The 15,813-nt window shown below is 40.3% G+C and overlaps 1 protein-coding gene across 8 annotated transcripts in view; it reads right to left on the reverse strand.

Moving 5' to 3' along the window:
- Positions 1 to 15,813, reverse strand: part of ptk2aa (protein tyrosine kinase 2aa) — a 336,131-nt gene that overhangs the window by 34,958 nt on the left and 285,360 nt on the right. For all 8 annotated transcript variants that reach the window (XM_060942653.1, XM_060942652.1, XM_060942651.1 and 5 more), the window contains 5 exons: positions 14,530 to 14,630; positions 13,148 to 13,237; positions 12,779 to 12,983; positions 5,150 to 5,261; positions 581 to 667 (listed from right to left, as the gene is read on the reverse strand). In XM_060942653.1, coding sequence (XP_060798636.1) covers positions 581 to 667; positions 5,150 to 5,261; positions 12,779 to 12,983; positions 13,148 to 13,237; positions 14,530 to 14,630 — 595 coding nt within the window. The remainder of the gene's footprint in view (positions 1 to 580; positions 668 to 5,149; positions 5,262 to 12,778; positions 12,984 to 13,147; positions 13,238 to 14,529; positions 14,631 to 15,813) is intronic.

A 15,813-nucleotide genomic window follows, 5' to 3' on the forward strand; every position in this document is an offset into this window, starting at 1 on the left:
AGCAATGCATTATATCACAATGTCTCCTCAGTCACATAATAAGAATTATATGGGGCAAACTATCACACTTAGACACTTAATCACTTAAAGCTGCGTAACTGATTTCAAATTCCCCCCAGTTCTCAATGCTTTCGACTGGCTTCATGCCAAGTTTCCTCTGAATACCCAAAATGGTAAACAGAAAAGCTGTGACTATTTCACAGTCTTTATTCTTCCTACGTACAACTTTAAAAAAAAAAAAAATCTAGCATTTGTTTACGGCTATTTAATATTTAAGGATTTGTATAGTTAATTTCTATTGCTATAACTATGGAACATTTAGAACAACTACAGAACGTTTCTATTGCTGTTTACATTCTATTCTACCACAGCATCCTACTGAATCACTTCCACTATGCATACTGCCTAGAATCTATGATCATCTCACAATTGTCTTCTGTGAGGATTTTATTTATTATTATAATTTTTTTTCTTTCATTTGCATAAGCTACTGGATGCCGCAATTTCCTTTGGGATGAATAAAGTATCTCTCTCTCTCTCTCTCTCTGTGTTATTGTTTTCATAGGTGGTGTGCAGTTACCTGGTAATGATTATGCTGGCCTGCATGTTGAGGACTCGGGAAGAAACCTTCACTGGACCGGGGACTGGGATAACCTGGCCGGCTGGGCTGCAGCAATAAGTAATTAAGTAAGTAAGAGAAGGTCAAAAGAATAATTTAAAGTGAATGTTATGCCCCTAAACCCCACTTTTTCCCTTGTACAAAGCAACAATCATTATGTTGACTGACCATGTGTTTTCGAACCATAGCTGATCCAAAAGGCCATAAATTGATAGTCTGGCTAACGCGACAAAGCTCTCCGAGCTATTGGTCTGGCCAAGATATTAAGCCCAACCGTTTCCCAGAGCCCGTGGTTGACCCGCCTCCCTGAAATGCCTCAGTTTGCTACTGGTCGAAGCCAGAAAAGGCTGTGACGAAGCTTAAACCAATCACATCACTCTTTCCTCTGACGTATGCGACGCGACGGGGCTAACTGGTAGATTAAACTCTTACCGAAGCCGGTCGGGAGCAAGGCGAAAACGTCCTTCCTTTCAATAAATACCTCCAGGGCTGCTCTTTGCTCCGTTTTCAATGAGAACTTCCCGTTGAATGCTTTCAATACAGCATCTATGCGTAATAGATGCGGAAGCGTGAATGAAGCGCTTCCGGCATAGATTCTGTAAACAATCTATGGCTTCCGGTCGCAGTTCTACTACGTCAGTGCCTTGAACACGCCTCTACCCAGGGCCGTTGGAGATGCTCAAAGTTGATTGGTTCCCGATTTTTCGGGAGCTTGGAAGAGCTGTAGATAGCTTGCCTGGCCAGACTAAGCTCGCAACAGGCCCTCGTGTTGCGTCACGCTTAGGATGGGCGGGCCCAGGCTAATAAATTGATGGAAAATCAATAAGATCAGCCGATTTTCACGGAATCTGCTGAGAGTGAACTGGAAGGTCCCGAAAGGGTGCGTGACGTCACACGTGTAACAATTCAGGTATTGATTTCGTTCATGTGTGCAGCAGTGGTGAAACCAGTCTCGATATGGAATCACGTTTTGGAGAGAATTCCGATAGTGATTGGGATTCTTATCATGTCAGATGAAGGGGCAGATGATTATCAAGCATAGTGCAGAGTAAACGGTCATCTTTTCAAGCCCCCAAGACGAGAAACTGCCTGTTTGCTCAGTTCACAACAGTCTTCCTTTGTAGCATGCGCAAGATCGAGAGATAGACAGATAGAGAGATGTACAGAACGCGGTGGTTACCTTTCATCATGTTTTCCTGAACAAAACTAAAAACAAATCGATTCTTGCAATATTGCAATTTAACATGTTTCAGTTAATAATTAATGATGATGACTGCATGCGCATTTTTCTTCCTGTTAAAGTGCATCAGATAAGATTGGATTTCGCGAGCGTGTAAATATTGCTCATAATCCTGCGTCTGGTGCACTGTATGTGTGTGCGCACGTGCGTATCATAATAGAAGAATCGACGAACTGTCCAAATGTCAGATCAAATGTCATTTATTAAATAAATGGGTTTCTTTTTGCTCCAGTAATTCCCGTGTGGTCGTTCTGGTGGTGGTGAACACTTGATGAATCCGATTTATTAGTAGTAGGCGACATGAAATCTGCCCGCTTCGTTTGCACAAACCTCACCCGCTGTCGCTTTAGATTAGTGTCATTTCTTGGAAATTTGTGAACTGAATGTCCTGTTGTATATTGATCTGAACAATCAAACACAACGCAGCGAGTAATTTCACCTCGTTATTTTTGTACGATTCCAACAACAATATCCAATTTCAGCGAGTAAACAAGGACAGAGTCAGATGAACCGAAATGACCCAGATAACCGGGGTTCCACGCGTGATGTCATGCGAGATTAGCCCTGGGGCAAGGCTGCCTTGATCCAGAAGCCGCAATTTATGAACAGTTTTGTGCTTGATAATAAAATAACAAATTATTATTAATTTTCCCCTGCTTTATTAATTCATTTTAGTCGCTAATAATGATTATATATTCATTTTAAAGCATTACAATAAGGGCCAAATCTTGCAGTGTATATCAGTTCATCTTCGAGCGCGTTCTTCAGTGAATTCTGTGAGCCACTTCACTTTATAAACAATGGAAACTGGACAACTATGACAGAGAATTAAAAAAATGTGAAGTGCTCCTTTATTTTAGCTGGCAGTTCAGAGACAGCTGACATCTCATTGAACTTTCCTGGATAAAGACTCTTCCACTGCTCTGTGGAAATTAGATCAGCTAAGGCTTTTCTTATTTACCTAATAGACGGAATGTGTCTATTATATAACGCTGTAGAGGTTATTGGCCAATCAGAGCGACATGTTAAACTAAGATGAAACATGGTGTCCTGGTTCGTGTGATCTTTGGAGGCCAGATCTCAAATTCCAATGTTTAGAACCAGAAGCCTGTATTTAGTACAGACTGTTCATTTCAAAACACGACATAAATCACAAGTATTTTCCAGGCTTTGACGTCTATTACAGACGCACAAAATTTTTAGCTATTAATGTACCATCTTAAGACTAACTGCAGCAACAGTCAAATGGTGCAGGGCAAACAAACTTAATGAAAATAACATGAATAACCGACAAACTATTTTATTTAAAAAAAAAAGCCTTTTCACCTTCTGTTCTTAAATCTCAGCACAAATGCAAGTATACTGTATGAATATATAAATCCCACACCTCAAGCAATTTGTTAAAATGATGTGACGTGAATCTACAAGGAAACAAAAATATTCTTAAATAAAACGTACTTTTTTTTTTTTTGCCATATGCCAAAACCGATGAGTAAGATTTAATGCAATGAAACCCAGAGTTTCAACAGGAAAGATGATTTGGGACAATCTCATCTTTGCTAATAACAGACAAAAAGTATTATTTGTATTACTGTAAGTCAGATCTGGCTGTAGAGGCACAAAACAAAAATCAAAATTATTAAGAATTTGCTGGCGGACCCTTTAATAATCACATAATTCGAAGATAACTTGAAAAACTGTGTGATACTGGCATGCAGTCTTTACATTTTTTCTGGTCCTGAAATTAGCTCCACCCTCAGTTGCAAAAGACGTACTGTTGCTTTAAAATGACTCCTTTAAAGGTTGACTGCCTTTCAGATTTATCAAGTGTAGGTCATAGAAAGAATTTTCCTGGACACCCAATTATTTTTGTTTAGTGGACCGAAAGCTACTGAATTCGAATCACAGACTTCCAATTTTATTAGGTTTTCTTTATTAAAAAAAAAAAATTTATGAATTTAGGGCCACATGGCCTTAAATTCTCCTCTATTTTTTTCCTACTTCACCATGACCCAATTCAAGATACTACATCATGCATCATGTGGTGGGCTTTCCCCGTTTGCACAAGGCATCGTGGGATACAAATTTGAAACAGGAGAGAAAAATGGAGGATGTGAGCGTGCGAATGAAACATGAAAGACCGACTACAGTAACAGAAAGCGAGAAGAAATATATGTTATTTACCAGCTGGGAGGTCCGTATCGTGAAATACCGTGACCGAGGTCTTGAAAGTACTGAGCGAGGCCCTCTGGGTCGAGGTCAGTATTCAAGGCCGAGGTCACGGTATTTCACCATACGGACCGACCTTAAGCTGGTAAATAATATATAAATTTTTTTCTTTCCCAAATTCTAACAGAAAACGAGAGCGCCCGAAAGGGAAAACTGAGCCGAGCCGCCATTTTGAATCCTCATTCACGGCTGTAATGCAAATGGTTTCCTCCTCGGTATATAAGTGCACTTCCATGGCAGGAAAACAACTACATTTTGCCGCCTATGTAGTCCCCTATTTATACAAAATTGAGTCATTCAGGATTCAGCCATGTTTTTGCTCGACATTAGCAAATTACAGGCTTTTAGCTTTCTCCTGAAATGTTTTCTTTTATTTTGTCTTCCTCAGAGTAGTAAAACTTGCTTTCACTGTGAACACTGTCATTATCGCTATCCATGCTGTAAAATTAACGCTATTATGCTGAGAAATGCTGGCAAAAATTTATAAGTTTTTTTATAAAAATCTTATAAATAAATCTTATAAAAAAGATAAATGTTGACAAAAATTGTTACTATGTTTGTTGTTGTGAACGAGCGAGTCGCCAGAGGTCCGTAACCGGGGTCCGTACCGTAGGATACGGACCCACTCGCCAGCCAATCAGAGCGCAGGATTTGATGGAAACCGGACCGCGAAAAAAAAAAAGACGTTATGTTGCGAAGGAAAGGAAACGCAGGACCAAACTACTAAATATCGGCGGTCAGCGAGCATCTTGGTGTGATCAGCTGTTTGTTTAGCGACAGAATGATGTAACTGTCAGTGCACAGTCAAGGTAAACCTGCGCATGCGCGCACACACGGACTTCCTCTGGCTGCTTGACTGCACGGAGTGAGCGATTTCATGCACATTATTTGCTAAAGAACTTCCCATCCACAGAATGGCCTGATATTTTGTGAGATATTACAGAAATAAAACATATATCACAATGACCAAATTTCAAAGGGAATTAAATTTCACCGATTTTATGAAATTGAAAGGCCGTCTCACGTTTAGCATCTAGCATGAGAATCGCACAGTATCTTACTTTGGGAGGAGCATCATCTGATCCACCAGAGTCCCAGGACACTGTGACTTGTCGCCTCATCTCCATACGCATGCGCTCCTCCTGCTGAGCTTTCTCCTCCTCCAGAATAGTGCTACACAGAAGAGGAGAGATGCAAGAGGTGAAAGGTATTTTAGGAAATTAAATGGAGAACACCCTATAAAGTCCATTCTATTATAAAGCTCAATATATTTACATGTTCTTTCAAGGTCACACCTTTATGCAAGAGATCTGAATGTTTCCACTTCTATCCCAACACTGTATCCTCCAGTATCCTGCTTGACCAATCAGTGTTTTTGCTCTACACACTACACCACAGAATTGTCAAATGTACAGTGGTGCTTGAAAGTTTGTGAACCCTTTAGAATTTTCTATATTTCTGCATAAATATGACCTAAAACATCATCAGATTTTCACACAAGTCCTAAAAGTAGATAAAGAGAACCCAGTTAAACAAATGAGACAAAAATATTATACTTGGTCATTTATTTATTGAGGAAAATGATCCAATATTACATATCTGTGAGTGGCAAAAGTATGTGAACCTTTGCTTTCAGTATCTGGTGTGACCCCCTTGTGCAGCAATAACTGCAACTAAATGTTTGCGGTAACTGTTGATCAGTCCTGCACACCGGCTTGGAGGAATTTTAGCCCATTCCTCCGTACAGAACAGCTTCAACTCTGGGATGTTGGTGGGTTTCCTCACATGAACTGCTCGCTTCAGGTCCTTCCACAACATTTCCATTGGATTAAGGTCAGGACTTTGACTTGGCCGTTACAAAACATTAACTTTATTCTTCTTTAACCATTTTTTGGTAGAACGACTTGTGTGCTTAGGGTCGTTGTCTTGCTGCATGACCCACCTTCTCTTGAGATTCAGTTCCTGGACAGATGTCCTGACATTTTCCTTTAGAATTCGCTGGTATAATTCAGAATTCATTGTTCCATCGATGATGGCAAGCCGTCCTGGCCCAGATGCAGCAAAACAGGCCCAAACCATGATACTACCACCACCATGTTTCACAGATGGGATAAGGTTCTTATGCTGGAATGCAGTGTTTTCCTTTCTCCAAACATAACGCTTCTCATTTAAACCAAAAAGTTCTATTTTGGTCTCATCCATCCACAAGACGTTTTTCCAATAGCCTTCTGGCTTGTCCACGTGATCTTTAGCAAACTGCAGACGAGCAGCAATGTTCTTTTTGGAGAACAGTGGCTTTCTCCTTGCAACCCTGCCATGCACACCATTGTTGTTCAGTGTTCTCCTGATGGTGGACTCATGAACATTAACATTAGCCAATGTGAGAGAGGCCTTCAGGTGCTTAGAAGTTACCCTGGGGTCCTTTGTGACCTCGCTGACTATTACACGCCTTGCTCTTGGAGTGATCTTTGTTGGTCGACCACTCCTGGGGAGGGTAACAATGGTCTTGAATTTCCTCCATTTGTACACAATCTGTCTGACTGTGGATTGGTGGAGTCCAAACTCTTTAGAGATGGTTTTGTAACCTTTTCCAGCCTGATGAGCATCAACAACGCTTTTTCTGAGGTCCTCAGAAATATCCTTTGTTCGTGCCATGATATACTTCCACAAACGTGTTGTGAAGATCAGACTTTGATAGATCCCTGTTCTTTAAATAAAACAGGGTGCCCACTTACACCTGATTGTCATCCCATTGATTGAAAACACCTGACTCTAATTTCACCTTCAAATTAACTGCTAATCCTAGAGGTTCACATACTTTTGCCACTCACAGATATGTAATATTGGATCATTTTCCTCAATAAATAAATGACCACGTATAATATTTTTGTCTCATTTGTTTAACTGGGTTCTCTTTATCTACTTTTAAGACTTGTGTGAAAATCTGATGATGTTTTAGGTCATATTTATGCAGAAATATAGAAAATTCTAAAGGGTTCACAAACTTTCAAGCACCACTGTATAGTTGGGTTTATGAAGGTATGTAGTTCCTCTCTGTTGCCCCTTTTCCACCAAAGCAGTTCCAGGGCTGGTTCGGGGCCAGTGCTTAGTTTGGAACCGGGTTTTCTGTTTCCACTGACAAAGAACTGGCTCTGGGGCCAGAAAAACCGGTTCCAGGCTAGCACCAACTCTCTGCTGGGCCAGAGGAAAGAACCGCTTACGTCAGTGGGGGGGCGGAGTTGTTAAGACCAACAACAATAACAAGACCGCGAAAGATTGCCATTTTTAAGCGACGAGAAGCAGCAGCTGTACAAACGCGAAGTCATCCATTATTATTATTGTTGCTGCTGCTTCTTCCGTGTTGTTTTTGATTCGATATTCACGCCAAGGTTTATGCAAACGTAGCAACGTAACTGACATATACAGCGACGTAATGATGTATGCAACGACGTAACTGATGTATACAGCGACGTAATGACACGTCTTCCCTTAGCACCGCGAGCTATGGAAAAGCAAACTGGTTCTCAGCTGGTTCGCAAGTTGAACGAGTTGTGAACCAGCACCAGCCCCGAACCAGCCCTGGAACTGATTTGGTGGAAAAGGGGTATGTGTCATGTTTACCCTGCACTTGCATAGCTGCAATATAAAATCATGATACATCTGTGCAACTTTCCCTAGTGATACTAAATGGTCATCTACTCAAAATCTCTATTTTATTGAAAATTTTACAGAGAAGTTTTAATAAAACAAGCGTGCTCCGAGAGCACAATCTCCCCCGCTGGCAACTCAGCCATAACTCTGGTTAAATGCGACTGAATTGAACGAAATTGCAATATGTGTATTATCAACATATAACAAAGAATCCTGTCAAGTTTCATGAAATTCTTCCAAAAATTGTGAGAGGTGTTGATTTCAGAAGGTGAGTACTCTTCCTGGGACGGACGGACAGACATTGCCACGACATAATCCCCCTTCGGGCCTTTCAGCCAGCGGGGGATAAAAATTATGAGGGAAGTTGATTTCAGAAAGCAAGCACACCTTGATGAAATTGCCAAAGTACAAGTTTGTTAATAATCATAACTCTGGTAAAATTTGCCCAACTTGAACGAAATTTCAATATGCGTATAACTGCCATATAACAAAGCGTTTTGCCAAGTTTGGTGAAATCCCTCCACAAATTGTGAGAGGAGTTGATTTCAGAAGAACGTACACCCTCATGAGATTGTCAAAGTACAAGTTATTTAATCAAGGGTCAAAACTCTGGTAAAACTTTCACAAACGAAATTAAATCGCAATATCCGTATTACCGTCATATAACAAGGCCTTTTGCCAAGCTTCGAAAAATTCGTCCAAAAATCGTGAGAGGAGTTGATGTCAGAAGGCAAACACACCTTCATGCAATTGTGAAAGTACAAGGTTGTTAATCAAGGACCACAACTCTGGCAAAATGCGACCGAATTGAACAAAACTACAATATGCGTACTACCAAAATATAACAATCCCTTTTGCCAAATTGCGTGAAATTCCTCCAAAAATTGTGAGAGGAGTTGATTTCAGAAGGTGAGCACCCTTCCTGGAACGGACGGATAGACGGAAATCGCCACGACATACTCCCCCCTTCGGGCCTTTCAGTGGGGGATAAAAAGTAAATAACACTACGTTCAGACTGCAACCTGAAACGACCCATATCCGATTTGTTGTGAAATCCGATTTTTTTGTTAGGCCGTTCACATTACCAATTATACGAGACTTGTATGCGATCTCCAATATGAACGGAAAACGACCCAAAAGTGTCCCGCATGCGCAAATTGACACGTAATAAGCACATCTACGTAATACGTAAACAAAAAAAAAGCGCACTCTTCAAGTTTGCAAGTAAAGCATGGAGATGAGGCGAGACCTGGCGATGTGGTTTTTGTGGCGGCGGCAGAACTCACACAATAATCTGATTAATGTGGGCAGCAGACTAATGAGACCGAAGGTGTCAAATTACTGGAAATTTCCAGAACAATCTTATAATCTTGTAATACAGGATGATTTAACATCCAGGTCCCTACCAAATCCACCATTAGCTTGATCAATTCTATAAAAGTCTATTTAAATTCTGAAAACTGGACAAATGTTGTTGTTTTCCACCAAAGAGGCGGGATTAGCCAACGCAGAATAGTGACGTTTGTCTCTTGTTGATGACGTGTAGGTCGCATGAATGCGACCTGTCCGGTCAGACTGCAGTCGCATGTGAAAATATCGGATATGCATCGGAATTAGGACCACATATCCAAGCGGCCTGGGTCGCATGTGAAAAAATTGGATCTGTGTCGTTCAGATTGTCAATAACAAATCGGATACAGGTTGCATATGGACAAAAAAATCGGATATGGGTCGTTTCAGGGTGCAGTCTGAACGTAGTCTTAGACTCTGCTCTGTTAACGCACCACCATGGTGGGGGTGAAAAATCATCTTTATTTAATAATAAAACAGTGACCTCTAGTGTTTAATAGTGCACACAGGCAACCACAGCATTTCCATTAAAACGACCTAATGACAGATACAACATTTCTGATTCTTTTCATATTTTTTTCCTCACAATTTTTTATTGAACTTTTCATATACAATACAGCTGCAGATCTTCATATCATATGAAGTATAGTATAAAGTAGCTGCATTACGATAAACCGAACAAACACAAACAAAATGCTCCTTGTTCCAACACATGGCAATCAAATGAGATGATCATTTACTATGCAATAAGCAAATATTTAGAAGAAAATATTAGTTTTACACTACCGTTCAAAAGTTTGGGGTCACTTTGAAATGTCCTTATTTTTGAAAGAAAAGCACTGTTCTTTTCAATGAAGATCACTTTAGACTAATCAGAAATCCACTCTATACATTGCTAATGTGGTAAATGACTATTCTAGCTGCAAATGTGTGGTTTTTGGTGCAATATCTCCATAGGTGTATAGAGGCCCATTTCCAGCAACTCTCACTCCAGTGTTCTAATGGTACAATGTGTTTGCTCATTGCCTCAGAAGGCTAATGGATGATTAGAAAACCCTTGTACAATCATGTTAGCACAGCTGAAAACAGTTGAGCTCTTTAGAGAAGCTATAAAACTGACCTTCCTTTGAGCAGATTGAGTTTCTGGAGCATCACATTTGTGGGGTCGATTAAATGCTCAAAATGGCCAGAAAAATGTCTCGACTATATTTTCTATTCATTTTACAACTTATGGTGGTAAATAAAAGTGTGACTTTTCATGGGAAACACAAAATTGTCTGGGTGACCCCAAACTTTTGAACGGCAGTGTATAAGCTCAGAACTGCAGTATTACTGTCCACGCACACACACATACTCGTTCTCTTCTTCATCTGTTAAATCTAAATCCTTAACATAATTGATGAAGGGCATCCGTATGCCCTCAAATGTCTGCTGTTTACCATTTAATATGCAAATTATCCGTTCTAATAGTAAAGTTGGCAACGTTTGTTTTATCCATTGTTTGGTACTTGGTCTGTGAGCTGATTTCCACAACAACGCAATACATTTTTTCGCATTAATCAAGCTGAGGTCTATAAATGCTTGCTCATTTTTACTATAACTATGTTTTCCTTGATGTAAACCAAACAGGAAAAGTTTAGGATCCAATAAAATTTGTTTTGAGAATTTTTTCAATGACTGCTCTTACCTCTTCCCAGAGCTTTTTAATTTCCCGACACTGCCACATATAATGAGATAGTGTTCCTTTAGACTCTGTACATTTTGTGCATACATCTGGCATGGTTTTGTTGTGTTTATTCAGTTCCACTGGTGTCACGCAAGTCTGCATTAGCCATTTGTACTGGGTTAATTTAAGACGTGTATTGATAAATTTTTCATATCTTTTTTAAATAACTCTAAAGGTAGGGGTGGGCAAAATTATCGATACGGCGATATATCGCGATACTTTGTCTTCCGATTCAATATCGATACTCAAAATTTGAATATCGATATTTTTTCAAATAATAAATCATGTTTCAGACGGGTTGTAAATCCAGTACGACTTCCGCACTTCCGCTCCGCAAGGTGTCGCTGTGCCGCTACCTCACTGCAAGGCACTCTTCGTCTTCTCTTTTTTTCCCGGTGGTTGCAGTGAGGGGAAAAAAAAAAAGCAAGCATGGCTGTTAACGTAAACCTAGAGACGCCGCCGAACTTTAAGGCAGATGTTTGGAGGCACTTTGGATTCCAAAGGAAAGGAGAAAAAAAAAAACAAAACAGTGAGCTGGACAAAGAGTACACACTTTGCAAAACCTGTTTCGCTCCAATTAGATATTCAGGTAACACAACAAACTTGCGAACTTACTTAGCACGACACCACCCCGACATATTAGCTCAGCCGGAGCCACCAAAACCCGACCCGAAGCAAACTACACTGGACAGCGCCAAAGTCCTCCCGTCTACTTCAGTGATGTGACTTACTGTAACTGTGAACTTAATTTTGTCATTTAAGACCAAAGGCAAGAAGCTGCACTTTATTTTGCATTTTCAATTTTAGTGTGTGTGAGACACTGCATTTTATTTTGAGTATTTACTCAAAGTTCAGAAGAAACGTGATTCACTGAGGTTTCAGTTCAGTTTCAGTGTGTGGACACTGACCCACACTGCACTTTGTTTCATCATTGTGCTCAGGGAGACTAAGATGCCCACTGCACTTTTCAATGTGTTCCAGACAGTGTGTTGTTCCTGCAAATATGTTGTAACTTGTGCTTGTATAGTTACAATAAAGTGGCATGGATAATTAGAATTACATTGTTTTGACTCAGTTTGTCCCATGAATTATCACTATCATCTGATGTACATACAACTCGGATTTTAAGATGCATAATGCGTTTACATTTTTCAGTGAACTATGTAGAATATCGCAATATATCGCAGTATCGTATCGTGACTCAAGTATCGTGATGCGTATCGTATCGTGACTCAAGTATCGTGATGCGTATCGTATCGTGAGGTCCTTGGCAATACCCACCCCTATCTAAAGGGGTGTTCACACGGCACATATTTGCATCGATGCTGCACCGATGTATTTTGTTGCGATATATCTTACACCGGTGTAAATTTTGTGCAGCGTTCACATGTCACAAACCTGCTTACTAGAGAGAAGCGTGTTAGCACCGGTGCAGCCCCACTTGCGTTCACACGGCAGTTTTTGCGACCGTGCTATACGATAGTAATAATGCGGAAATGAAATATGCGCATGCGTGAAAATGTACTTCCTTTTCCCGGTTGTCATGGCATCACCAAGCGCCAGGAAAGCAACGTGGATGAAGACACGCAGTTCTGTTGTTGTTGATATTTGCCATTTTGGAAGCGCAAAATACCAGGATTCAAATTATGCAATGCCCGTATGTAATCAACTCTCCTCACGCGTAGCGAGTCTACCCCTGTAGCGTTCAGACGTCCCATTTTATATCGGTGCTGCCCCGCAAACTAGCATTTACTCCGGAGTAAATTTCTTAAACCACCTCCCGAGCAGGGTTAGATCTGCACCGGTTTAAGCAGCTTTCAGGGGCTACACCGGTATACCTTTGTACCGTGTGAACGCTCTACCGGGGCAGCCCCGGTGCTACACCGGAGTAAAAATTGCTGTGTGAACACCACTTAAATCCCTGTGTGTGTAAATCTGCTCCATATAAGAAAAGCAGGCTAACCTGAGCTGGGTCTTGAGTTCAGTGAAGCGTGGCCTCTTGCCCGGGTCGTACGCCCAACACTTGGTCATTAGGCTGTAAAATGTGGGAGGGCAGTTGGGGGGCATGGCCAGGCGTTCGCCGTTCTCTATTCGCCCAATCACATCGTTGTTCTTTACACCTTGGAAGGGCTTGATGCCGTACATCAGTATCTCCCACATGCACACACCTAAAAGAGATTGACAGGAAATACATCTCCCGGACTCAATTAACTACTAACGACGATGTTTATATTATCGAATCCACCACACGACACGACACCACACCATCTCAATCATTATAATAGAGAAGATGGATTACAACATCTAAAATTTATAAACTGTCTTAACTTACCGAACATCCACACGTCACTGGCTGAGGTAAAGCGGCGGAAGTTTATGGATTCTGGTGCCATCCACTTGATTGGAAGTTTCCCTTTGGAGGCTGTGAAAACAAAGTTCATAGTTTGCACCTCATAATCTGGAATAAAAGGCTGTAAAATCATACATTGGTTATTATAGTTTCAATGCCCCAAAGCAGGTCAATTACACTGGTAACCTATCATACCAGTGGCCTTATTCAACAATTCCAAGATCTGTGAATACATGATGTGAAAATAAGAAATGTATGGCTCATGTCTGTCACATGTAGACAAGTGAGATCCCAAGATCAGAGTCTCTATTCACATCTTCAGTTATTAATTTAATAACAGCCAGTACTGACAAAGTACGGAGAAAGTCTCAATTTTAAATGAGTTTGACCCGAACACCAAGCTGTATTTTAAAGTGCATATCATGGGTAAATTCAGGAGCAAGATCAATGTAATTCTCCTATTTTATATTAAACTTTGGTCAAATATCTGTCACATTCTGCATTCTCTGCAATTTTTTTTTTACCTTGCGCAATACCAGAAAAATTCAGTTGAAATCAAGCCATTTGAGGCGAATTGGTCCGCCTCTGAAAAAACTTGCCGTTTGGATTTCCCGGCAAACATTGATTTACGTGACGTCACGTGCAGGACGCCTCCTTCTGAATCCTACGTCAGCGCTGGTTTGTTTATGAGAAAACGACCTGGTGGTTTTCTGCAAATTTCTTCAACGTTATCGCGTAATTATTAAAATGGTTAACAGATGTATCGTAGGAGGGTGTAGCAACACCAATCTTGATGGGATTAGTACTCATCGTTTCCCAAAAGACCGGACAATGAGAGAGAAATGGGAGCGCTTGGTTTACACAGGCTGTGCACTTGAACTGCGCAAGCTCGCGCAGCCTGCTTCCGCAGGTGACGTCACGAATCTGGCTCCAGACTCCCTTGGGATTTTTCCAGACGCGTTTTGTTATTTTATTTTATTTTTTGCTGTAGACAGATGGCCTTGTGCAAAATTACCCTTCTGGATGAGTGTGCAAAGGGAAAAAAAACAACGAAATTAGTCCAGAATATGCACTTTAATGTTAATTGGTACATATTTATCCTGGACCACCAGAGGGTGCTGTATGATAAGAGCATGAGCACTCTGGCTCATCATGTAATGATCTTCAACCATTTGAGAGAGGTAGCGCAAGTCTGATGCTCAGTGAAACCCAAGAAACATGATTTGACCCTGAAGTGTATTTCACCTGACCCATGAGGTGCAAGCTTGAGCCACGGATGCAGTGTTTCAGAAATCAAATGTGTTCTGAATATTTGCGTGAAGGAAAGAAGAGAAAGTGGTCTTGGAATCTGTAGGGCTCGTTACCTTTGTAATAGGAGCTATCCTCCATGTACCTGGAGAGTCCAAAGTCTCCAAGTTTCACACAGTCTGCGGAAGACACCAACACATTCCTGGCAGCAATGTCCCTGTAGGAAACAAACAGATAGAGAGAGACACACACGCACACAAATAAGCATGTGAGTCATTCTATAATTAGGGGTACATCTCAAGTCCATGTGCTGTATTTGTCAATTTCACTAACTATTAACTTCAGCCAATGATCTTTTGTACATTAGCACACATTTCTCTTTTATATAATACAAAAAGTCAACAAATTACATCATTTTACTCTGCAAAAATGCATATATAATACTGGAATTTGGTGTTTTTATGCTGTCCGATTTTCCAAATGTCAGGTTTGGTCTTCATATTTACATTTAAAAAAAAGGTTTTTGTTTAAAATTTTTACAAATATTTATTCATGGTCATTATTATAATATGACAAAAGTGTTTAAAAGCCTAAAATGCTTTATATTATAAATTAAATGAAGAATTCTGTGTGCGTCTGAGAAACTTATATCAACTGTGTTACCCACTGAAACCCCCCCCCAATAAATCGGCAAATGGTTTGGTCCTAAGTCATGTGACCAACATCATGTGATGTCATATCCTCTTTGGTGGGAAATTTGAAGACCGTGTGGTAAGTTTTGAGTTCACCTCTTCAATATTTTCATCAATACTGTTGTATAGTCCTAGAGAGGGTTAATTGTCTGTCAACTGTGTTGTCAACATATTCGTATAAACCTGATTTAGAAATTGTATTTACAAAGTATACAGCTAAAGATAAGAAAAATATGAATTGATTAAGGTCTTGTAGTGAAAGCTCTGAGGTCTGCAGTTAGCACAACACTCTAAAAATGGCCGAAATGTCAACTGTGTTACCCATCAGCTATGACACAGTTGAGGAGGAGTATGTTTTTGTCACTTAATCTTCATATTGACAGACAAACAAACAGAATGATTTAATATGTTCAATTTGTTAAATAAGCTACGTTTCTCTGAAATTGTGTCTGAATGTTGTTTTAACAGTTCACCTGAATTCATCAGCTTATTTGTAGTTAAATTTAAAACAATAAAAAGCTCTTTTTATCCTAAAAAGTGTCCTCTTGTTCTTCTGCCCTGTCAACTGTGTTACTCCCGTCAATTGTGTTACACTGCCTGTCAACTGTGTTGCAAGTGTTTTTTGTGCTATAAATCTCTTATGTGTTTGATGAACTGTAAAATAAAAGATTGGGGATTATCTCTGGATAGGGAAGGAGGGAGAACAAC

Source organism: Neoarius graeffei, chromosome 16, assembly GCF_027579695.1.
Source record: "Neoarius graeffei isolate fNeoGra1 chromosome 16, fNeoGra1.pri, whole genome shotgun sequence".
NCBI lineage: Eukaryota > Metazoa > Chordata > Actinopteri > Siluriformes > Ariidae > Neoarius > Neoarius graeffei.